At 37.4% G+C, this 24,918-nt stretch overlaps 1 protein-coding gene across 8 annotated transcripts; it reads left to right on the top strand.

Moving 5' to 3' along the window:
- The first annotated feature begins 274 nt into the window (after positions 1–274).
- LOC114270654 (calmodulin-binding transcription activator 1) lies at positions 275–24,623 on the top strand. Of its 8 annotated transcripts, XM_082877295.1 has the most exons (15): positions 468–804; positions 1,720–1,839; positions 2,835–2,895; positions 3,036–3,151; positions 3,593–3,681; positions 4,907–4,952; positions 5,546–5,660; positions 5,724–5,840; positions 7,094–7,216; positions 7,280–7,362; positions 20,087–20,458; positions 20,573–21,270; positions 21,471–22,050; positions 22,532–22,840; positions 24,121–24,623. In XM_082877295.1, the coding sequence occupies exons 3-15, from the start codon at positions 2,889–2,891 to the stop codon at positions 24,181–24,183; spliced, it is 2,718 nt and encodes a 905-aa protein (XP_082733421.1). In that variant the 5' UTR covers positions 468–804; positions 1,720–1,839; positions 2,835–2,888; the 3' UTR covers positions 24,184–24,623. The 8 variants fall into 8 exon arrangements, with proteins under 8 accessions (XP_082733417.1, XP_082733416.1, XP_082733415.1 ...); XM_082877291.1 differs by lacking the exon at positions 2,835–2,895 and having other exon boundaries at positions 275–804; XM_082877293.1 differs by having other exon boundaries at positions 7,094–7,362.
- Positions 24,624–24,918: the final 295 nt, after the last annotated feature.

Here is a 24,918-nt window from a genome sequence, read left to right on the forward strand (position 1 = left end):
AGACGCCGGACAGTGCATGAAAGGAACGGTGGAGGAGAGATCTATAGCTGATAGATTTGGAATAGATCTTAAAATACCTCTGTTTTACATTGGAGCGGAATTTCTAATTTTGTTTTTACACACGCACTATATATGCAAATGTGCTTCATTTTTCCTTGTTGAGTGCCTCCTTGTTGACTGCCACCTATTTAGAGCTGCTTTTAGAATAGTTAAAATAGAGGTCTGACTCGGATCTGTTTATTTATTTATTTATTTATTATTATTATTATTATTTTTTTTTTTTGACTGTTTTAGCGTTACATAAAAAATAAAAATAAAAAAAAATAAAAAAAAAGTAGTCGTGTCCAGGCTAAGTTTCGGCAGATTTGCCACGTCGGATGCATAGGAAGGCCTGTCTGTGTCTGTGTGCTAGTGTGGACACAACCGCAAAACCTTGACTTTATCTTTCCCAAATGACTCTACTTTACGCTTCTTCTTCTCCTTCTTCTTCTTCGTACAAGACCCCCCCCCATTTTCTCTCTCTTTTTGATTTGCTTCAGTCATTGCTGTTAGGGTTTTCTCAATCTCCAATCTCCGATTTGTACGACATCAACATCAAATCTCACCTCTTCAACCCCTACTTCTTGTCTCCCCACCATTACATACTATACCCTTCTGCATTTCTGGCTCTGTGTGATTCGACTCTTCTTTATCCATTTCTAATCACTCCACTCTCTGCTTCGATTTCATGAAAATTACTTCATTCCTCACAGTATTGCTCGTTGATGGCTGAGACCAGACGTTATGTCCCCATTCAACCATTAAGTAAGTTTTTTTTTTTTTCCTCTTCTCTTCCCTCCCCCAATATATTATATATATGCATACATGCATATATATATATATATATATATATATGTTTAGACTGCGTGTATAGATTAACTTCTATTGTAATACTTGTTCATTTTTTCTACGGCTTTATGGTTGCTTTTGAAATTCTATATATATTGTTTGATTTCGTTGGACATGCCCCTTTTTTCTATGATTGGATTGATGGAATGATGCCAAACTTTTTTACATTACATGCCATGCCTCCTTAACTCTATTTCAAACTTCGGAGAAGAAAAAAAAATGATTATACAAGTTTCGTGAGAAAGGAAGGGAAAAAGAAATTGTCTCATGTTATATGATTGAAATAACCTTAAAAGGTGTCAATTTTCAATTTTTATTTCCTTTTCATCGAAAGGGTCAGTTTCGTTTTGGTGTTATGAAAAATTCATGGTTTGTTGGTGATTTCTTTTCTCTCCCAATCTATCCACTTTTGGAGAGATTAATATGAGGGTTGAACAGAAATGAGTTTCTTTGCATTTCTTTTCGTTTCACTCCAACCAAAAGAAATAGATTTCTTTTCTTTTCTTCCCAAATCACCCAATCCAAACACATTGTAACTTCTGAACTTAAGTTTGATTGCGTATTAGCGGCTAAACTCTCTATGGTTGTACAAAACTAGTTAGTAGTCGGCATGCATGAATTGGGCATGGTTGGTTTGATGCTCGTTAGATTGCAAATTGTAGTTTGGATGAAGACCAAGATTTTGAAATACAGTGCTGAGTTTCTTGATTATAGGTCTTCCTGTCATTTATAATTTTGTTGATTTTGTGAATGCTTTGAGTTTTTTGTTTTTTTTGTTGTTGTTGTTGTTGTATTTCAGATCTTTAACATGTAAATTTTGGACTTTTGTAGACCTTGAGCAGATACTGCAAGAAGCACAACACCGCTGGCTCCGTCCTGCTGAAATCTGTGAAGTTCTTCGGAACCACGAAAAGTTTCACTTGACACCAGAACCACCTATCAGGCCACCAGGTTGTCACCAATACCATTCTTACATGCTTCAACTCAACAGTTTAATATAGGCACAATGTATGATGTTTAATATTTGGAATTGCAATTGTAGTTATTTACTGGTTGTCTTTCTACAATCTACATTGTCAAATTTTCTTCTGTACTTGAATTGTTGATCATATTTATTTATTTTGGTTTTTAGGGTGAATTTGAGTAAGTTTATGATAATTTTTGGATGAACACGGGGTCTTTGTTTTTGCATTTCTCTAAAGTATCATGCATGGTACCAACTTTAAAAATCTACCTGCAAAAGTAACAGTATTTTTATTTTTTATTTCTATCAACTAGATCATGAGGGATGGTTTGCAACTTTGGTTGCAACGTGGAGTGGGGGAAGCAAAGCTATATGTGGAAGGGAGTTAAAAAGAATTTAGTCACCATTAATTATGATGTACAAAATGGGGGTTGGAGTAGAGGGAGGTACAGGGGCTTGATGCTGGCTGCCCAGGGTTATTGATTAGAGTCTTGGATAGGCTGGCTTTTTTGTTGCTTTTATGGTGTTTTCAGACTTTATCATTTTGAGCTGATATAGAAGTATTCTTCTTCTTTTTATTTTTTATATTTTTTTAATGTTCTTTTTATTTGTTCTTGGGTGGTGGTGCCCCTTGGCACCTTTTTCAATTTAAATCTCTATTACTTAAAAAAAAATAAAAAAAATAATTTTTTTTGAGTAATTTCTGACACCTTGATTCTTTCCTATTAAACGTGATTGCATTTCCCTTGTTTATTTCAGCTATCTATGCAGGAGAATGATGTAATTTCATTATGGTTCTATTTCAATTCTTTGAACACATCCTGCATCTATTAATTTTTGGTTTGTTGTTATTTATTTTTTGTGTGCATCAAGTTGTATTTCATGCTTTAACTTTTACATGCAAAACAATTCATGGAAGTTGCGTACTTATTATTTTGGGCTTTTGAGGAGTTGAGTTTTGTTGATAGCATATGGTTTTCAGCTTTCTCCCTGTGTACAGAGGTCTACTGGTTTTATTTACTAATCAAATTTTTTTATGGAAGGTAATTTCTTTTATGTACTGTTAATCTCTGATATAATATCAGTAATTTTTTACTTTTCCTTCTAAGAAGTGATGCAGTGACAGTTCTAATGATATTTGCTAACAGCACTTGAATTTTTTTTTTTTCTTCTTAATTTTCAGCTGGTTCTTTGTTCTTGTTTGATCGAAAAGTACTTCGATATTTTCGAAAAGATGGTCATCGTTGGAGGAAGAAAAAAGACGGGAAAACTGTGAAAGAAGCTCATGAAAAGTTGAAGGTGTGCTATCTATTCTATTGGTTGTAAGTTCACTTTTTTATGTATAACCCTGAACATTGTAGTCAAAGGTTGTAGTTGTATAACCCTGAACATTGTAGTTGTCTTCCACGCAGCACCAAGCTTGTATAGTTGATTAAATTTAGTACATGATTACCGAGCACCCTCATTGAATGTTTGAGAAATTGCTACCCTCTAGTGAGATTTTGTAGATCGAAATTGAATTGAGCTGAGAGTAGTAGGCCATGTTATTTGCAGAGTGTCATTTGTAGCAATTTAAACTGTCCAATCAGTCAATGCAGCTAAGTATTCCAGATGATCAAGTAAATTTCAGACGTGGGAGGAACTTTTGGGTTTGACCTTAGGTTCCTTTAATCATATTAGCATAAATTTGTATGCTTAAAAGTTACAATTATATGATTTCTAATCTATCTGTTTTTACAGGCTGGCAGTGTTGATGTCCTTCATTGCTACTATGCCCACGGAGAAGATAATGAGAACTTTCAGCGACGCAGTTATTGGATGCTTGATGGGTGAGTATTGTTGCTTTGATATTGTTTATGCCCATGAAAACTTTACGTAGTTTTGAACAAACATTTCTTAATGTGACAACATGATTGTAGTTTGAGTTGTAAATGGTTGCCTGTGCACAAAGAAGGTACTGCTCATACTGAATTGGTGTTGGATGATATCAGTATCAAGGATTACTCGAGTTTCATGAGTCTCTTCATGGCTGACTGACTCATGACTGATTAATCAGTTAGTATTTCAAAACCTAATTTTCCACCCATCCTTTTCCCCTGCCCCAACAAAAACACACATGAAGAAAAGTAGTTTCCAAAAGGAAAAGTGAAAACAAACATATGCTGTGATAAACAAATTGATCTTCTTATGAGGAAAATTGTTCTGGTCTACTTTGACATCTCTAGTGTGGCAATTTCTTAAATTATAGGTTTGAAAATTTTCATTTGGAATTATTTTCTTGTCAACTTCAACGATTTTCAAGGGCTGCCAAGGGTGCATTGGACATTGTGCGATGTGCAGTGCTCTTCTAGTTGCTAGGCCTTATGTCTGGCTGAGTCATTCCAGTGGAAGGTTGTTGAACAAAAAAGATAACTCTTCATGAAGCACTTGCCAACATCTCCTAACTCCCTACATTGTCGCCATCCGCCACGTATCGGTTCACGAATTTTAACCCAATTTCCTTTGAAGCTTGCGTTGAACGCGTTCTCTGTTGGCCATCCCTTGGGAACTTTGAATATTTGGTACTACCAAGTTTCACACCAATGGCTGCCTGACTCATGCTTGTGTTCAATGTTTGCAACAACCGTTGCACCTTCCAACTCATCGGGACCTAGCGCTTACCACAAAGGCTGGAATAGGTTGCATGCTTCACTGCCATCCTTTTCTGAGACTAGATGAGTCTGCAAGTGAGTTGTTGCACATTTGTTTAGGAATTTCGACTTCTATGGTCACCGTTTTGCTGTCTTAATCGACCAATACCCTTTGGGGTTCCATCGACCAATACCCTTTGGGGTTTTAGGTTAGCAAGCATAGTTGGCACTGTATCTCAATTGCAAGTTCACCCTTTGGGGTTCATTCTGCTGTCAATGTGCAAGTTTTACTTTGTCAGCCTATCTTATGAATAATTAAGCAATTATATAAATTTTAACTTTCCAATCTTTTCCAGTTTTGTGTAATGGTATAATGATTTTTCTGCATTAATTCTTACTTTCACCCCATTTCCCCTTGTTTCAGGGAATTAGAGAACATTGTCCTTGTGCACTACAGAGAAGTGAAAGAGGTGATTCTCTGCACCAATTTTTAAATGTGGCCTTCAGGTGTTCCTAAATGTTCAGTCTTGTCTGGAATTTTAAAACCATATAGAGCAATTGGCTCTTCTTTCCAAAACTGTCTAATTAAATGGCTGCAGAGCTTGATCCACCTAATTACACCCCAACCCATTTGGTTCCCCCACCTATGACAAGAAAAAACTTAATAAAGAAACAGAAACAAAAACCGGCACATGGCAAAAGATGCTCATCTAGCAACTGATGGATGTTATTAAGTAGAATCTCTCAAAATTTAGCCGATTATAATTTCAGTTACTTGGTTTCAATCAAACTTCTGGAAGTTGCTAATACTTTTGGTTATAATCATTGTTAAATGATTCTATATCTCCTTATACTGAGCAATACTGAAGCAGTTGCATAAGGCTTCCATTCTGCAGCTTGTGTAGCCCCCTTACATATGTATGTTATGTTGTTATTATTGGCCATTTAAAGATTTGCAAATTCTGTTATTCATTGGTTGAGTTTGGAATGGCTGGTTTACTTCATCTTGAATTCCTGGTTTTTGCCTACAATACGTTGATTATCTCTGATACATGCTATACAGGGCAGCAAATTAGGTGGCTCGCGCTTGCTTAATGCAGATCCAGGGTCACAGTTTGGAAGTCCTGAAGTTAGTTCAGCACCTTGCTCAGAACAAACAAACTCCCCTATTCCAACTGGTCAAACTTCTTATACATCAAGTCCAAATTCGATAAATTGGAATGAACGAAATTTTTTTTCAGCATTTAATGGGGATCCTGAAGGAGATCCAACCAATGCATCAAGTTCAGGGACCTCTCCTCTTGCTCAACCAATTCATGTTTCTGTAAATGCTTCTGCGCCTGCCAATGAAGCTACAGGTGAAGTTCTGTTGGAATGCTCTTATTTTCCACTCTATTACTATTATTATCATTTTTATTTTCTTGAAATCTTGAACTTGGTTCTTATAATAAGGACCATAAGCTGTATTAATGAGCATTGGAAATGGAGTTATTGGGTCATCGTACACTTTTATTCCTTCCATAGTAATGAGCGCTAGGTAATGGCCTTTTTTGTCATTTTATTGAACATACTAGAAATGACAAAAAAAAGGGAAAGAAAAAGGATCTTATTTTAGTACTTGCTAAAGGGGTGGGTGTGGTGCTCCTCATCAAATGTTGCCCCCCAGCCATGCTTTACCCATCCTGGTTCATTTAGGCTTTCTTGTGTACTTGAACCTTGTAATTCTATATTCCTCTCCCCTTCCTTTCCTGTTTTGTTTCCCTCGCTTACAGTTATAGATGGCTTGTGGGATATGTTCATTTGAAAATTTGCTTGAATTTGATAATTTACCATAATAGTTTATTGTTAAATTTATAGATGATGGGATCTTAGGGAAATATTTGAACAAGCCGCTTTCATACGTTCCATAAAAAGTAAAAGGATTGATTTGCTTCTAGGGATAGAATATATGATAAATAGTTCTGGGCAAAGTTTTTACAAATGAATGCTTAACATGAGGCGAGACGTAAGCTTCAAGACAGTGAGGGGTAAGTGTGTCAAATTGATTAGTAAATAAAATATGTAAAATAGTGAAAATTAAATATGAAGGTGTAAGTACTTTTCTTCTCAAGGCATTGTTAGCTTCAGTTGCCACTTTTCTTCTCGAAGGTGAAATCAACATTCTTAGCTTCAGTTATCACTCTTCTCATTTGAGCCTTAGGTTTTGTTTTTGGTTGGTCATTTACTTGATTTTTTCCATGAAATATAGTTAAAAAAACACTTCTTCTTGGAGGTTTACCTGGTCGTTAGCTTCTGGATCCTAGGATTAGTCGAGGTGTGTGCAAGTTGCCTTGGACATTTAGTTATTAAAAAAAAAAAAGTTTCAATGTACAACAACTCAAGATAAGCTCTCCATATGTGTACTCCTCATATGATTCTGTGCAAAAAGTGTACAAGGTGCACCTGAGACACACACCATAGACTATGATGTGCAAGTCTTTGGGGAGTCTCACATAAAAATTAAAGCCTTTATTCATTTTATCTTAGCCTCACCTTGAGGCAAGCTTCAATAACACATTTTAAAACTTTGGTTCTGGGATTTAAAATGATGTGAGTGGTTTTCTGCTTTCAGGATTTCAGGAGTTATCAAGAGTTCATCTTGATGCAGGGTTTGTTGGAGCTGGTTTTAATCATGGTACTAGCTCATTCATCTGTGCTGATATATGTGGTTCGCGCGGGAACTTAAGTAGTACGGGTGAGCAGAAACTTGACTCTGAACAACTGAATGCAGCTGATTTCTTGACTCATAAGTTAACAGATGCCAGATTAGATGCTGATAACACAGTTCAAGATGTAAGCTGTGGAGATAGGCTGATTCCTGATGGTCAGAGAACAGCTCAGGTATGTTGTGTATACCCCACATTGCATTTCAAGTGTGCTGGTGGTCATCTGATCCCTTTTTTTAAGGTTTTGAGTAGACATTTTATTAAATATGAGAAGTTTGTAAAGGTCCATGTGCTTGCATGAACATTTTGAGATGGATAAGCACAAAGATTCAATTTTTCCCTTTTAAGTTTTTCTTGGTTTTTGGGTTGGAGGGGAGAGGAGAGTGAATGGCCATTTAACTAAGAGAAGAGAATGTTCAATAGACTTTGGTAAATCTATTTGGGGTGGTTAGAGAGTCAGATGGTTTAGTCGTAATAATGTTAGGAAGACTGGTGAATGCTATTGTGAAAATAAGGATTCAGGCTGAATGGGAGTGTGATTTCCATTATTGTATTATCTAGGAAGACTGGTGACTGCTATAGTGAAAATAAGGATTCAGGCTGAATGGGAGTGTGATTTCCATTATGGTATTAGCTACTGTTAAGTGTTAGGGGTAGTTTGGTCTTTATGTATTATTCTTATTAGTATAAGTAGTTGTGTGTAAGGGGGAAACCCTAAGTTTTTGAATCAATAATCTACAGAAGCTTTCTCTTGTTCTATTCCTTCTTCTTCTTCTTCTTCTTCTTCTTCTTCTTCTTCTTCTTCTCATCTATACATTTAACATGGTATCAGAGCACTATCTTCCTCCTTGAAGATTGTTCCTTAGAGCCCCATATTGTTCCTGGTACGTCTGTTACAGCCAGAAAAAAAAAAAAAAAAAAAAAAAATTAAAAAAAAAAAAAAAAAATTTACAGTATGCTCGAAATTTAATGGGTAATCACCCTATAATCTCATTTTGATTGTTTGGTCATTATTGATTGAATTTTCTAATTTTTTTGATTTTTCGTCAAAATTGGGTGATTTTTCGAAAATCACTGTTTGACCCTCTTTTTTCTGGTTTTGTCCCTTCTTCTCCTATCCTTGGGAGCCGACTGGAACCCTAAGGGGGTTTGTTGTCCCTGGTTTGATGTATTTTGGCCCTATCTTGGATTTTTATCGCTGTTTAGATGCTCTGCTTCGGTTTTCTGACTTGTAGTTGATCTGGTTGCTCTGTTCTGGGCTTCTTTTGGACTGTTTTAGCCTTAAAAGGTGTTTGGTGTGCTGGTTGGGTGATTTGTGAACTTGTTTGATATCCGGCTTGTGTTTTTTGCACCCTCTTTTCTCATCTCATGGCTGACAGCTTGGGTCAGGACTCTAAGGGCAAGGAGGAGAGTGGACTGAGTCGTGGTCTGACTCTTGGTGATAGTCCTTCTCTCCAGATTAGTCCGGTCAAACTTAATGGTCTTAATTACTTGATTTGGTCCCGCTCCTGTAGTCTTGCGATTGCCGCCCGGCGTTTGACTGGCTATATTACTGGTAGTAGTTCCCAGCCACCTACTGAGGATAGTACTTTATCTGCTCAATGGATTTCTGAGAATGCTTTAGTTATGACCTGGCTCATCAATTCTATGGAGCCTACCATTAGTCGGACTTTTCTCTTGATGGATACTGCTCACAAGATCTGGATAGCTGCCTCTCAAATGTATTCTCAACAAGGGAATGATGCACAGGCCTATGAATTGCGTAAGACGATTAGGGGTTTGGATCAGAAGGATCACTCTCTGGCAGTCTACTATGCTGAGTTGAGTGGTTTGTGGCAAGAGCTAGATTTCTACCAGAGTTTCCAGCCAGTTTGCTCCAAGGATGCCACTATGTTTCAGCAGGCTGTGGAGAAGGAGCGGGTGTATGACTTTCTTGCTGGTCTGAATTTGGAGTATGATCAGATACGGGTTCAGGTGTTGGGTCGCTCTCCGTTTCCTACATTGCGTGAGGCTTATGCCCTGGTTCAGCAGGAGGAGAGTCGTCGCAGTGCTATGGTGCATGCTCCTGTTCTGGATCGGTCAGCGATGGTTGTCGGCCCCAAGTCACGTGATACTCCACCTTTTCTGCCTCCAGGTGGTGGTAAGGGTCCATTGGTTGATCGGGACCGGTTGAAGTGTGAGTATTGTGGGAAAGATAGACATGATAAAGAACACTGTTGGAAGTTGCATGGCCGCCCTACTCGAGGCCGTGGTCATGGTGGTGGTGTTCGTCCTCAAGCACATGTTTCTGAGACTACTGCTAGTGCCTCGAATGATGCTAGTTCTCTTTCCCCGGATGAGCTTCACACTCTCAGACGTTTGATGGCTCGACTTGATTCTTCATCTGCCTTAGCTCCTTCCTCTTCTGCCTCTTCCAACTTTGCTCACACAGGTATTTCTGCTAGTGCCCTCAGTGTTTCTTCGTCGTCTCCTTGGATCATTGATTCCGGTGCTACCGATCACATGACGGGTACTTCTAGTTTTTTCCATTCTTATTCACCTAGTTCTGGGCGAGATAAGGTTAGAGTGGCTGATGGCACTTTATCTTCTATCTCCGGCAAGGGTTCTGTTCGTTGCACCTCTTTACTTTCGCTTTCATCTGTTCTTGATGTTCCTAATTTTTCAACTAACTTACTTTCTGTTAGTAGCCTTACTACTGCTCTCAATTGCTCTGTAACCTTTTTTCCGACTCATTGTGTCTTTCAGGAACTAGCTACGGGGAAAATGATTGGCAGTGGTAGAGCACAAAGTGGTCTGTACTTTCTGGATGCCATGCCTGCCTCACCTTTGTCCTCTCAGGCTCTGCAATGCTCTTCTGGCTCCTCCCTTCGTCTCCTTCATCAGTGGCATCGCCGTTTGGGGCATCCTTCCTTTAGCATTTTAGAGAAACTTTTTCCTTTATTAGTTCGTGATTGTCCTAGGAATAACTTTGTTTGTGATGCTTGTGAGCTTGCTAAGCATAAACGTACTTGTTATCCTTCAATTAATAAAAGAAGTACTTTTCCTTTTATGCTTATTCATACCGATGTGTGGGGTCCTTCCCCTGTTGTTTCTACCTCTGGTTATCGATGGTTTGTCACATTCATTGATTGTTATTCCCGTGTGACTTGGCTTTATTTACTTCGCACAAAAAATGAAGTTTTCTCATGCTTCAAAAGTTTTCATAAAATGGTATCCAATCTCTTCAATGCTACTATCAAAATTCTTAGGAGTGACAATGGGACTGAGTATGTTGATGGCGCTTTCCGGGCATACCTCGACGACCATGGCATTCTTTATCAGACTAGTTGTGTTGGCACTCCTGAACAGAATGGAGTTGCTGAACGTAAGAATGGCCATCTACTTGAGGTTGCTCGCTCTCTCTTGTTTACCATGAACGTTCCTAAGTCCTTTTGGGGGGATGCGGCTCTTACCGCGGCTTATCTTATTAACCGTATGCCCTCTAGTGTCCTCCACTTCCAAATTCCTCTTGAGCTTCTTCCTGTGACGTATCCCACTTCTTCTCTTCCGCCTCGGGTTTTTGGTAGTGTCTGTTTTGTTCATCTTCACCCTCGGCCTCGTGGGAAGCTTGATCCTAAGGCTGTCCGGTGTGTCTTTCTTGGTTATTCTGCTACTCAGAAAGGCTACAAATGCTATGACCCTCACTCTCATAGGTTGTATGTTAGTATGGATGTCACCTTCCGTGAATCTGAGTCTTTTTTTCCTGGTCCTCCGCCATCTCCTCAGGGGGAGCGTGGTATCGATGAGATTGCGGATGAGACGGCATCATATCAGCATGAGTTGTCCTTTTTCCCTCCTCCTCAACGGGCTGTTATTTGTGGTGAGGGGGAGCCTAGGAGTTCTGTTGATGAGGAGTCGGATATCAGTGGTCGTTTGGACAGAGCTGATCTTAAGACTTATTCACGGCGTCAGAAAGAGCCGGCTTCTCTTGTGCCACCAAGTCAATCATCATCTCCTATGCCAGTTCCACACCCAGTTTCCACTAACTCTTCAGGTAATGATCCTCATCTCATTTCTTCACCTGTTGTTGATGGTCCTATTACGGATGATTTGAGTCTTCCTATTGCTCTCAGAAGGGGGTTAGAGCTTGTACTCAACACCCTATTTCTAAATTTGTGTCATATGATTCGTTGTCTTCTACGTATCGTGCTTTTGTTTCGTCCCTTTCTTCTGTGTGTATTCCGCAGGGTTGGAAAGAAGCCATCAATGATCCTAAGTGGAAGGTAGCTATGGTAGAAGAGATGCAAGCTTTGAGTAAAAATAACACATGGGAGTTGGTGTCTCTTCCAAATGGGAAACACCCAGTCGGATGTAAGTGGGTGTTCACCATTAAGCACAATGCAGATGGGACGATTGAACGGTACAAAGCAAGACTAGTGGCCAAGGGATTTACCCAAACATATGGAATAGATTATCAAGAAACTTTTGTCCCGGTAGCAAAGATGAATTCCATTCGAACTATTCTGTCATGTGCGGCTAATTTGGGATGGTCTCTACAACAACTAGATGTGAAGAATGCTTTTCTTCATGGGGATTTGGAGGAGGAGGTATATATGGATGTACCTCCAGGATTCTCATCTCAGTCTACAGTTGGAAAGGTTTGTAGATTAAAGAAGGCTTTGTACGGTTTGAAACAATCTCCTAGAGCCTGGTTTGGTAGATTCCTCAAGGCAATGGTGGGATTTGGATATCAGCAAAGCAATGCGGATCACACCTTGTTTGTCAAACGCAATGTACATAAGGTAACAGTGCTTATTGTATACGTGGATGACATAGTTGTGACAGGTAATGATGAGGAGGAGGTGACCCATCTCAAGATGCAGTTAGCCAAGGAGTTTGAGATAAAAGAACTTGGTCCATTAAGATACTTCCTTGGGATTGAAGTTGCTAGATCTGACAAAGGCATCTTTATTTCTCAAAGGAAGTACATTCTAGATCTTCTTGAAGAAACGGGCATGTTGGGCTGCAGACCAACTGATTCACCAATTGAGACTAATCATCATCTTTGTAGTGGAATTGGTGAGCTTGTGGAGAAGGAAAGGTACCAAAGACTTGTGGGAAGACTGATATATCTCTCTCATACTCGTCCAGATATTGCCTATGCAGTTGGAATAGTGAGTCAGTTTATGCATGATCCTCGTGTACCTCATTTGGATGCAGTCTATCGCATTTTGAGGTACCTTAAATCTGCCCCTGGAAAAGGAATTTTGTTCTCTAATCATGGTCACTTGAGGTTGGAAGCATTCACAGATGCAGATTGGGCAGGCTCTATAGATGACCGACGCTCTACATCTGGTTATTGTGCTTTTGTAGGGGGAAATCTAGTTACATGGCGTAGTAAGAAGCAGGGGGTCGTTTCTAGATCTAGTGCTGAAGCTGAATACAGGGCTATGGCACATGGAACATGTGAACTAATGTGGCTTCAATCTTTGTTGAGTGATATAGGGCTTGATTGGAGTGGTCCCATGACTTTGTATTGCGACAACAAGGCTGCTATTAGTATTGCACACAATCCTGTTCAACATGACCGGACTAAGCATATTGAGATTGACAGACATTTCATTAAGGAGAAATTGAATAAGGGTGTGATATGTATGCCTTTTGTTAAGTCTGAAGATCAACTGGCGGATGTTTTTACTAAGGGTCTTAGTAGTAAAGTCTTTCACTCTATTTGTTGCAAGTTGGGCATGAGAAACATCTTTGCACCAACTTGAGGGGGAGTGTTAAGTGTTAGGGGTAGTTTGGTCTTTATGTATTATTCTTATTAGTATAAGTAGTTGTGTGTAAGGGGGAAACCCTAAGTTTTTGAATCAATAATCTACAGAAGCTTTCTCTTGTTCTATTCCTTCTTCTTCTTCTTCTTCTTCTTCTTCTTCTTCTCATCTATACATTTAACAGCTACATTACATGTTTTTTTATTAGTCTACATTTGACTAACTATTTGATTTTCTATGATTTATGGACTCTTTTAAATGTTTGAAGTACCTGTTTCAGATGCTCAATGCTTGGGTAATTTTGAGGAATATGTATCTGATATATCTGATTGGACACGTGCCTAACAAACTTGTGGGTTATTTTGTTTTCTTGGTTCAAAATGAGTGACGTGCCTATGCTTAATGCTCTATTTTACATAAAAAAAAAAAAACCACATTTTTCCTTAAAAAATGAATATTCACCATGTCCCAGTGTTCTTGAACTAGGGAGTTTACTTGGAAGACGCATATCTTTGCCCAATCATGCATTTAGGAGCGATTTTTTCTCAAAGCTGGTGGTGATCTCACCTTCGAAAGAGAGTCTCGAAGTGGCAGAATACACGACTACATCCAATTCCCCAAAAATCGCAATTTTATTTAGAGCTGCAAAACCCTTATTTTTTGACCTCTTAGAGCTGTGCTTCCCTTGACTACCTAGCTTTGTCCCTACATTCCTTATGTGAGGAGATTTAATCAGTTAGGCTGGAGCCTCTAATAAAAAAGAAATGGACACTACTTGATAAATTGGGCAACTTGGAATCCCATTGGGCAACCCAAACCTAACATCCGTACCCGATACCATTATTTTGTATCTGATGTTTCTGTTTTTGGCTATGAAGCATGGGTATGGGTACGAGTATTGGTACTGGTACGATACGGATACGTCAATACGGTAAAATCTAAAAAAAATAGGGTAAGGGTACGGGTACGGCTTGGTACGCTTGTAAAAAAAATATTTATTTTTAATTTAGATTAATGCAAAAATTAATTAAATGGTTTAATTTGTTAAGATCCAACTTATAATTAACATTTAATGCCAAAAATAAAGGTATAAATCAAAATTAAGGCCAAGTTTGGCATCTCCCCAATAAAAAATTAATTTTTCACACATCCATACAACTCAGCAATCATGTATATTGTATGGCTGTGTAGCGTTTGTTAAGAAAAGTAACACAGTTTGGGTGCACTTTTCACACACTGCTGTTCGGCCCGTAGGGGCCCATCACGTGTCTCGTTTTGATAATCTGAACCGTTAATGTATAGAACTCGTCGAGTATTATATGTCTGTAAAAAATCACATTGATCGGATATCGATAACTACATGATCAAATCAGTTTTTGTATAAAAAAATAGATGGTGTTATAATTAACGATTGAAAAAAAACAAATCTGATCAGATAGCTATCGATATCCGATCAACGTGATTTTTTATAGGCATATAGTACTCGACGAGTTCTACACATTGCACGATTCAGATTATCAAAATGGGACCCGTGATGGCCCTCACGGGCCGAACAAAATTGTTCAGTGCAATGCCCAAAAAATAGCTAATAATTTCTTACCATAAATTCAACCTCTCAGATTGTACGGCTGTACAACATACCTTTCTAATTTTCTCCTACACACTTCTTTATACAATTTTTTAATATACTTTTTTTTTCATAGAAAGTCAAAAGTTAACCAAAATATCCATATTTTTCTCCTCAACTTTTTAGTCAAGAAAGACAAAAAGTGCACTTATTTATGACACCCTAAACAATCCCTTAAATGTCTATATATCAAATAACTCACAAATCATAGTTTAATTTTAAAATTATTCTAATTATAAAACTAAAAATAAAAATAAAAAAGAAATTTAATGAAAGGAGTTTTATCTCTGTAGTAGAAGAAAAAATTATTTCGACTGAGCTACGGTATGGCTTGGGTATATACTAGGTACGTTTGGATACGTCAAAAACTAAGAAGAAAAAATTTAGGTACGTGTTTCATATACCCGGTACGTATGCAGAAGTATCATATTAGATACCATACGCAAGTAAGTACCCGGTACGGGTACGGCATATTTTTTGAAGCACCCATGCTTCATAGGTTTTTGGAGTGTAGAGGGTGTTATAAGAGTACAGACTAGTCTCACTTTGTCCTTTTAAGAGCTGGTAAGAAATAAATTTTTTTTTTTGAGATAAATAATCAAACTTTATTGAAAAAGCATAAAGGCAATGCAAAGAATATAAAAATAAACCTACAAAGGGACCAAGACAACTAACTAATCAAATCTTCAACACAACTAATTAATCAAATTCTCAACAAAATCTACAAATGCCAAAACATCAGGATCAACCGAACCCCGTAACCCAACTATGCAACACCATAAGAAGCTGGCTCTCTAATCAAGGGACTGAATGAAGCACGCCTTGAAAAACACGCCTGTTACGCTCCAACCAAACCAACCACAATAAACAATGGGAAGCAAGCATCCAAACCTTCTGACACCTCTTCCCAACCCTATCCCCTCCCTAACTTTGCAACACATCAAAAATTGAACCCGGTCGCACCCACACCAAGCCAAAAGTTGCAACCAACAACATCCAAAGTTGAGACACAATTGTTCAGTGAATAAGCAAGTGATCCACTGATTCCACATCCGCACAACACAAACAACACTAATTAACCAAAACATGCCGACGACGAATTAAATTGTCTATGGTCAAAAGCGCCCAAAGGCTGCCATCCAAACAAAGAAAGCTATCTTGGATGGAGACCCCACCCCCCAAATACACTTCCAAGGAAACACCACATCATCACCACCCGCAAGCACGCCATAGAACGAAGACACCGAGAAAACCCCTTTGGATCTTGGCCCATCCCATAACAAAGAATCCTTCCTACCTCGCAGAATGCAGACCATACAAAAATTCCAAAAGATCCATCAGTTGATCCATCTGCCTTGATCAGTGCAAGGCACATAACTTCGGGGAGATCAATAAGTCCTTTTATTTATTTATTTTTTCGGATAAGAGCCAGTAAGTGCTTCTTTTACATGATCGTTTCTCATATAAGAACAAATCTTTTATGTTTCCAATTTTATCCTTCCAATATTCAGTACACTTATGATGTTCACTTTTGACTTGAATTCATTCTAAGGGGTTGTTTGGGTTGTCCTAAATAAGTGCACTTTTTGTCTTTTTGGACTAAAAAGTTGAGAAAAAAAATATGGATGTTTGGGTTAACTTTTTGACTTTTTATGAAAAAATGTGTATTAAAAAATTGTATAAATAAGTATGTAGGAGAAGATAGTGTAGTACACCAGTCAGTCGGCTGGGTGAATACATGGAAAAAAATTGCCTCTTTTCGGGCTTTAATTGGACAGTGTTGTTCGGCCTGTGAGGCCTACCACGGGTCCCGTTTTTCTAGTCGGAACCATTCAATGTGTAGAACTCGTCGAGTACTATATGCTCGTAAAAAATCACGTTGATTGGATATCGATAACCTATGAAGCACAGGTACGGGTATGGGTACTGGTACGATACGGGTACGTCGATACGGTAAAATTCAAAAAAAATAGGGTACGGGTACGGCTTGGTACGTTTGTAAAAAAATATTTATTTTTAATTTAGAATAATGTAAAAATTAATTAAATTGTTTAATTTGTTAAGGTCCAACCTATAATTAACATTTAATGCCAAAAGGAAAAGTATAAATCAAAATTAAATGTTAATATATTAAACAACTTACAAACCATTGTTTAATTTTAAAATCATGCTAAGCATACAATAAAAATTGAGGTACGGTACGGCTTGAATATATACTCGGTACGTCTGGGTACGTCAAAAATTAAGAAGAAAAAACTTGGGTACGTGTTTCGGGTACCCGGTACGTATGCAGAAGTACCATACGAGGTACGGTACGCCGGTAAGTACCCGGTACGGGTACGGCATGTTTTTCGAAGTACCCATGCTTCATAGTCGATAACTATCTGATCGTGTTAGTTTTTTTTGTCAATTGTTAACTATAACACATCCAATTTTTATACAAAATTGATTTGATCATGTAGTCAGCGATATCCGATAGAAGTGAAATTTTATAAGCATATAGTATTAGATGAGTTCTATATCTTCAACGGTTCGGATTATCAAAAAGGGACCCATGGTGGGCCCCAACGGGCCCAACTTTACCATCCAACTTAGTGAATGTACACATGCAATTTTTTTTTTTTTTCCTTTCACTGAAGCTGGCCTGACGTTAGTACATTGATGGGAGAAAAAGTTGATTTGTATTTAATATTTGTATATTAATTTTTTTATATATATTTTTTGATGAATAGTGATAATTTTTTAACTTTTTTGGTAACTTTTTGACTTTTTGGCTTTTTTTACACTTGCCAATAAATTGGCAATTGAACAGCTATCTGATCTATGAAAATTTCAATTATAGGAAAATTCTAATGACCATCTGTAGTGTTGCATTAGCCTCGATCTGAACGTGCAAAAAGCACATTGAATCGTTTGAAAATTGTATAGAAAAATAACTTAAAATTCTAATTTATTTGACATTTTATTCCCCTTATTGACAGCCCAATGAGCTGTCGTTTGCATGACCTTATTTATATTATGTAATCCAATTTTCTTGGTGTAACTAATCATGTTTTTGGAGTTTTTATTGGAATAAAGATGTTTAGATAATCGTCTTCTTCATTGTTTCTTCTTGCCCCTGATTATGTGAAAGTTTAATTATGTGATAATATGCTGTTAGAAGTGTGTAATTCTGGACATTCTTAAAAATGTTGGTGATTCTGATTTAACATTATCATGTAGGAAGTCGAAGTGTATAAAGGAGGGATTATTCTATAATGACAAACTACTCATTACTAAGTCTATGAATTGTAAGAATTTCTTATGACGTCTTTACATTGGAACTTATTTATAAATTAGCCAAAACCTAGGAAGCATGGATACGGATACGGGATACGGATACGATACGATACGATACGGATACAGTGATACGACAAAATTTGAAAAACTAGGATACGGGTACGGCGGGGATACGTTCGTAAAAAATATTATTTAAACAATTTTTAGTAATGCAATATGCATAAAAATAAAACCTAAAACAAAAGACAACTTGATAAAGAAGAAAGATTCCTATAAAACTAAGAGTCTTCAAGGTCAATAGGTTCAACTTGTTCCCTTTCATCATTGAATATCACAAGACCTTAGCTAAAGCCAAAAAACCATTCTTAAATAAAAATTTCAGCAAATATACTTTTTTAAGTCATCAATGATAGCCTAGGAAGCACGGATACGAATATGGTGATATGGGGATGTGGATATGGCGATATGTCAAAATTTGAAAAAGTACGATACGGGTACAGTGGGGATACATTCATAATTTTTTTTTTTATATATAATTTTAATAATGTAATATGCATGAAAATAAAACTTAAAGTAAATTAATAAATAAGGAGAGGGATTCCTATTAACCTAAAAGTGCTCAAACATTCATAAAACATCCAAAAGCAAAAGCAAAAGCAAAAGCAAAAGCAAATGCAAATTAAACATAATCCTTACATGCCAACACCAAAAAAAGAATGAGAGCAGAGAGAAGAAACGTGAGAGAGTGAAAAAGCGAGAGAGAAGTGAGAGAGACAACAAGGATACATCAATTTGACAAATTCTATTATTTTAACTCTCACTATATTCCTCTTATCAAAGAACTAAACAAAATATTGTAAGTAATATATAACTTCGAGTATCCGATACTTCAAAATTAATAAAAAATTAATTAAGAAGTATCTGATACTTTTAAGAAGTATCCGCGAGTATCCGAGGAGTATCGGTATCCGATAAGTATCCGATACGGATACATCACCCTTTTTGAAGTATCCGTGCTTCATAGGCCAAAACCATGGGCAAAAATATATATTTTTTCAATGCAACCATTGCTGCCACCCCCTTCCTCCCCTTTCACCACCACAGCCCCTCTCTCGCTCTCTCCTTTTTTTTATTCTCAGTTCACACATACATGTGGCTTAGAGACAACTTTGAATTGTGAACAGCAGACGTGAGACCATTATTTAGATTATCTTAATCCAAAATAGTTTCTTTTTTATTGGCAATAAAATTTCTGTTTCTTCTTATTTTATTCGGATAATTACCTTGGCTGCATGTATGACAAATCATTGTTGAACACGCCCAATTGGTATACCCTCTATCTTCAAATACAAAAGACAACAAGAGAATTTTTTTCTTAAAATTTTAAAGAAGAGGTCAAGATAAACCATGCTTGAATCTCATTGCAAAGAACATATGCTCATTCAAAAGAAGGTAATTGATCTTGGAGGGGCAGGCTGGAGGAGGGGGAAGGAGGACATGGTGGCAGCGGTGGAGCGATGGACAAGGTGAAAAATGCTTTTTGCCCGTGTTTTAGATCAATTTAAAAATAGGTTTCTTTCTAAACACTTCAGAAGAAATTTTTTACATTTAATGAACTTGGTATGAATAATTCATCATTTATGGACTTGAGTGTAATAATCCATAAAAAAGCAAACAGTAAACCTCAGAGTTCAGGAAATTTGAACCAAGTACTTGACAAATTGTTCTTGTTTTTTCAAATTACATCACAAGTTAGCATTCAAACAAGCTCATTGGTTTTGAATGGAAACCTAGCTGTGGCCTAAAAAAGATGAAAAAAAGCATATTTATTGTCACTAAAATTAAAAAGAAAACCATGCATGAACTTTCCTCGTTGCAAAGAACATATCTCATGCAATAAAAGGTTATTGATCTTGGAAGGGCAAGCTGGGAGAAGGGGAGGAAGGAGACAGGAAGTTGTGGGGGAAATATTCAGAATTGTATTTTTGGCTGCAGTAAATAGGTTCTGCAGAAGCCCAGTACTGCATGTGTCATGGAATTGCTAACTATACTAGGCCATTTGTTTTGTTGATCTTTCACTGGTCTGCTCTATGGGCCTGAACTTTATCTTAAGTCTGTCTATTGTGTAAGGTAGTAAGATGGCCCACCGTGGTTGCTCTATATTTATGTGGTGTGTCTATCATCATCTTGTATTTAAAGGGCAGACCAGGTGACACTAATACTATGTTTTATTGTCACAGGAGCATGATTTTAATCAGCCCCAGTATCAGAATCACTCTGGTTCTCAGGCAATAGGCACTTCCACTCCCAAAGTTGATGCTCAAGTAGCAGGAGCAAATAATGTGGAAGCTGGGGAGCTAAAGAAACTTGACAGTTTTGGTAGATGGATGGACAAAGAAATGGGTGGAGATTGTGACGATTCTTTGATGGCTTCTGACTCTGGCAATTATTGGAATACACTTGATACAGAAAATGATGACAAGGAAGTATCCAGTTTGTCGCGTCAAATGCAGTTGGATATTGATTCACTGGGTCCTTCTCTTTCTCAAGAGCAACTATTTAGTATCTGTGATTTTGCTCCAGATTGGGCCTATTCGGGAATTGAAACAAAGGTACGCATTTTTGAACAAGTGATTTTCATTCAACTCAAAAATGTTATGTAAATGCGTGATGCTTGAGTTATAGATGCTGAATGATGATGGTTCATAATGACTACTTTTCCTCAGGTTTTAATCACTGGTACATTTCTGGGGGACAAGAAGCATTCTGGTAGTCTTAAGTGGTGCTGTATGTTTGGTGAAATCGAGGTTGCTGCTGAAGTTCTGACTGATAGTGTTATTCGATGTCAAGTTCCTTTTCATGCTCCTGGGCGTGTTCCGTTCTATATAACATGCAGTAATAGGTTGGCCTGCAGTGAGGTGCGCGAGTTTAAATATCTTGAAAAACTGTCAGAAGTTGCATCTTCTGCAAATGCTAAAAGTGCACCAGAAGATGAAATGCGTTTTCAAATACAACTAGCAAAAATGCTATATGCTGGCTCAGGGAAGAACAGGTTTGATTGCTCCATGGTTGAATGTGATAAATGTAAGCTGGAAAAGGATCTGAATTCATTTAAAATTGATATACAAAATGATTGGAAAAGGATTGAGCATGCTGTTATGATGTTTGAAGGATATAATGTTAGCCCTTCAGATATATTGATTCAGAATTTGCTGAAGAACAGACTTTATGAATGGCTAATCTGTAAAGTACATGAAGTTAAAGGACCGCATATTCTGGACAATGAAGGGCAAGGTGTTATTCACTTGGCAGCCACTCTTGGTTATGAGTGGGCCGTGGGCCTGATAGTAGCTGCCGGTGTCAGTCCAAATTTCAGAGATGCGCGAGGAAGGACAGCACTTCACTGGGCATCATACTATGGGAGGTCAGCTTACCATCATGAATTTTTAAATTTCTAAGTTGCATGATATTTATAGTATCAGTGAATCATTCTCAAGTCATATTTGGTTGTACTTGTGTACAGTTTGTATTTTTGCATATTGGGTTGTTGGCACTATTTTTTCTGCTAATTGAATTGTGTTATTAATTTGCTTTGCTAATTATATTTTTTTGGGTTTTAACCAGAGAGGAAACAGTTGTTGCACTTATTAGATTGGGCGCTGCTGCGGGTGCCGTAGATGATCCAACACCAGCATTTCCTGGCGGACAAACTGCTGCTGATTTGGCATCTAGTAGAGGCCACAAGGGAATTGCTGGATATTTGGCAGAAGCAGATCTGACCAGTCATCTTCTTTCGTTGACTCTCAGAGACAATTCTACAAACAGTGTTGCTGCTGGTATGGCAGCAGAAAATGCAATGGAGAGTGCAGCTCAAAATATTTTTTCACCAGATAGGGCAATTGATGAGAAACATTCCTTGAGAAGGTCTCTTGCCGCTGTTAGAAAATCTGCTCATGCAGCTGCCCTACTTCAAGCTGCTTTTAGAGCCCGTTCATTCCGTCATAGGCAACTAACTAAGAGCAGCGATGACATATCTGAAGCTTCACTTGACCTTGTTGCACTTGGTTCTCTGAACAAGGTCCAGAAGGTGAGTCATTTTGATGATTATTTGCATTCTGCTGCTATAAAGATCCAGCAGAAGTACCGTGGCTGGAAGGGGAGGAAAGAATTTTTGAAGATACGGAACCGTATTATGAAAATTCAGGTAAATTTCTGTCACATTGTTTCTTTGTGCTTCTGTGTATTGTAGTTTTTCAAGATGTATTAGATTCCTATACTTTTTGTTTATCTTGCACTATTCGACAACTTGTGTATGTGATTGCGAAGAGTTCCATGTTTTATATGATTCAAAAATTCTGTGCTTTAATTTAATGTAGCTGATATTTCTGGTTTGTTTGTGCTTTTCCAACCCATTTTTGAATTTGAGCTTTTGCCATTTTGAAGTGGTTACTGTGAACTTCTGTTTTGCATTTCTTTCAAACTACTGTCTATTACATGAATTTCTATTGTCAATACTATTTTTACATTTTGTGGTTAGGTTCAGATCCATTTACCATATCAATCTGCACTGCCGAGTTTCATTGGTTACCTCCCTTTATAATACATCTGATGGAGTATGTCTCAGATGTGTGTTGGTTTAGTTTGATGTGTTGTGCTTATTTGTTTGCTATGCTGATTGCTTTCAGGCGCATGTGAGAGGACATCAAGTCCGTAAGCAATATAAAAAATTCATTTGGTCTGTTGGCATAGTTGAAAAGGCAATACTGCGCTGGAGGCGGAAAGGACACGGCTTGCGAGGATTTCGGAGGGAAAATACAATTGAAAATGTGGTGCCTGAGACTAAGAAGAATGATGAGTACGAATTTTTACGAATTGGTCGGAAACAAAAAGTTGCAGGAGTTGTGAAAGCTCTGGCAAGGGTCCAATCCATGGTTCGCCACCCAGAAGCATGTGATCAGTACTCGAGGCTGGTTACAAAATTTGAGAATTTTAAGGCAAGTTACCTTCTTAGCTGCAAAAGTTGGTATGTTTCATTAAAAAACTTATGGTTGTAGTTGATTTTTTCCTGCTGCCATATTCATTAATTTTTGAGTTGCTTCTTGTTTTTCTCTTTTTTTTGGTAGGAAAATCTGTTTTTTAGGAAGAACAAATTAAGTTAAAATAAATAAATAAATAGGAATGGTTGCTTAAATAAATGGAGACCATTGGGGTTCATCTTCACACTAAACTGATGGGATTGAAATATTTTCCAACAGAAAATCATGAAAGGCTTTCTCTAAGCGGAGTTGTTAACGCAGAACATGACTTCTTGACCTCCTACAAGAAGTAATAATCATTGGGGATACAAAACTGCTGGTTAAATATTAGGAAAATTCAGTGTTGCTTGTACCTGCATGAGATAACTTTCATTCTATGATGTCTTATGTGGCTTTATGATGATATTAAGATAACCTAAATAATTTTTTATCTAACAATATATTTGTTTTAACAAGCTTGATACCTCACCCTACAGGATTGAAATTTCTGACAAAGGATGATTGAAGTCTTTGTGTGGGCTGTGAGTTTTATTTTGTTTTGTTTATTGTTAGAGGGAGGACCTTAATGTAGATTCCTTTATCATTTTGGGGCTTCAAATTTTTTTTTTTTTGTTTCTTTTTATCTCTTGCAAATAAATATGTGCCTAGGTCTCCTGATACCCCTCTTATCACTCTAAAACCCAACCGCTTTTACTAAGAAAGTTTTAGGGGAACATCCCCCTAACTCCATAGTTACACTTGGCCTACCAGCAACAGCAACTGGGTAGGAAACATATTAAAGAAAAAAAAAAAAGCAAGTGGGTTTAAGTGTCCTTCTTTATTGAATATGAATGTTCCTTTGATTTTCACTTGTAGGGAGGAAACCGCACAAAATCTTTGATGAGAGAGAGAGTAGTTTTGTTTTTACTGTTTCACCCCTCCTATTTTCATTCCACCACTATGTCAAGGCATATATTTGGCACATACCTTCATATGCACATATTATGTAGACCCTAGTAATTGGAAGAAATGCTTGTTGTGTTGTTGTGGGCTCAGGTTGAACAATGACATACCGATTTAGTTGGACTGTTGGTATATATACTCAAAAGATATGTAGGTTTTGTCGTTGAATTATCCTCTCTCAATTAACTTGATATTAGGTTGTCCTCAACAATCGCTTTAACCTAGTAAATTATTTTTCAAATCCATGTGCTGATCTTAAATTTGGACTTTTTTTTGGTATCCTAAACCGATTACAGTTGAGCAACGAAGTGGCCAGTGAATCTGACAAGTTGAAGGTACAGAAAGAAATCGACAGATGATGATGTTTCAGCATTTGTAGTAGATTGACAAAAAAATGTGTAAAAAAGATTTTGGTTACAGTCTGGGAAGAAAAATCAATCGTGCTGGGTATTGACTTGTAAGTATTGTCTAACATGTCTTACTTCTGAGGTATTGTCATCTGCAATATGTAAAAGAGAAACTGGGGATGTACATTTTGTGTTTTCTTCTTCTTCTTCTTCTTCTTCTTCTTCTGGTGGTACAATTGCAGTCATTGTCATTTTAAATTATGTAAGCTGAAAGTAGGAGCGGTTGTTTGATAAATTTGGGAACGTTGAAGTGGCTATGATTTGTAAGGAATGCTAATATAGTTTTTGGGTGGTAACAAATTGTGTTTGGAAGTATATTATCATCTGTAAAACGGTATATATATATATATATATATATATATGGCAAATCCAATTGTCAGCATTTTCATTTACTTCGGAAGGTTTCCAATGTTGCGTAATACAAGGATTCTTGCCATTATATGTTGTTAGGTGATGATTTGTAGTTAATTGTAGAAGATTTTTCTGGACTTGGTGTAATGATTTGATGAATGTTGATTCCATTATTTATATATTGAAACCTATATGTAGTGTGTTACGTAAAAATCTAACTAAAATATACGATAAATGCAGCGGTGAATGCTCTTTGTGATATTTGGGCTGAAGGGGAGAGAGATTGGTTTCAGGGTCCTCTAATTTAAATCTTTTAAAATTTAAATCTTGGATGAT

This window comes from Camellia sinensis, chromosome 7 (genome assembly GCF_055761805.1).
Source record: "Camellia sinensis isolate YWXY chromosome 7, ASM5576180v1, whole genome shotgun sequence".
Taxonomy (NCBI): domain Eukaryota; kingdom Viridiplantae; phylum Streptophyta; class Magnoliopsida; order Ericales; family Theaceae; genus Camellia; species Camellia sinensis.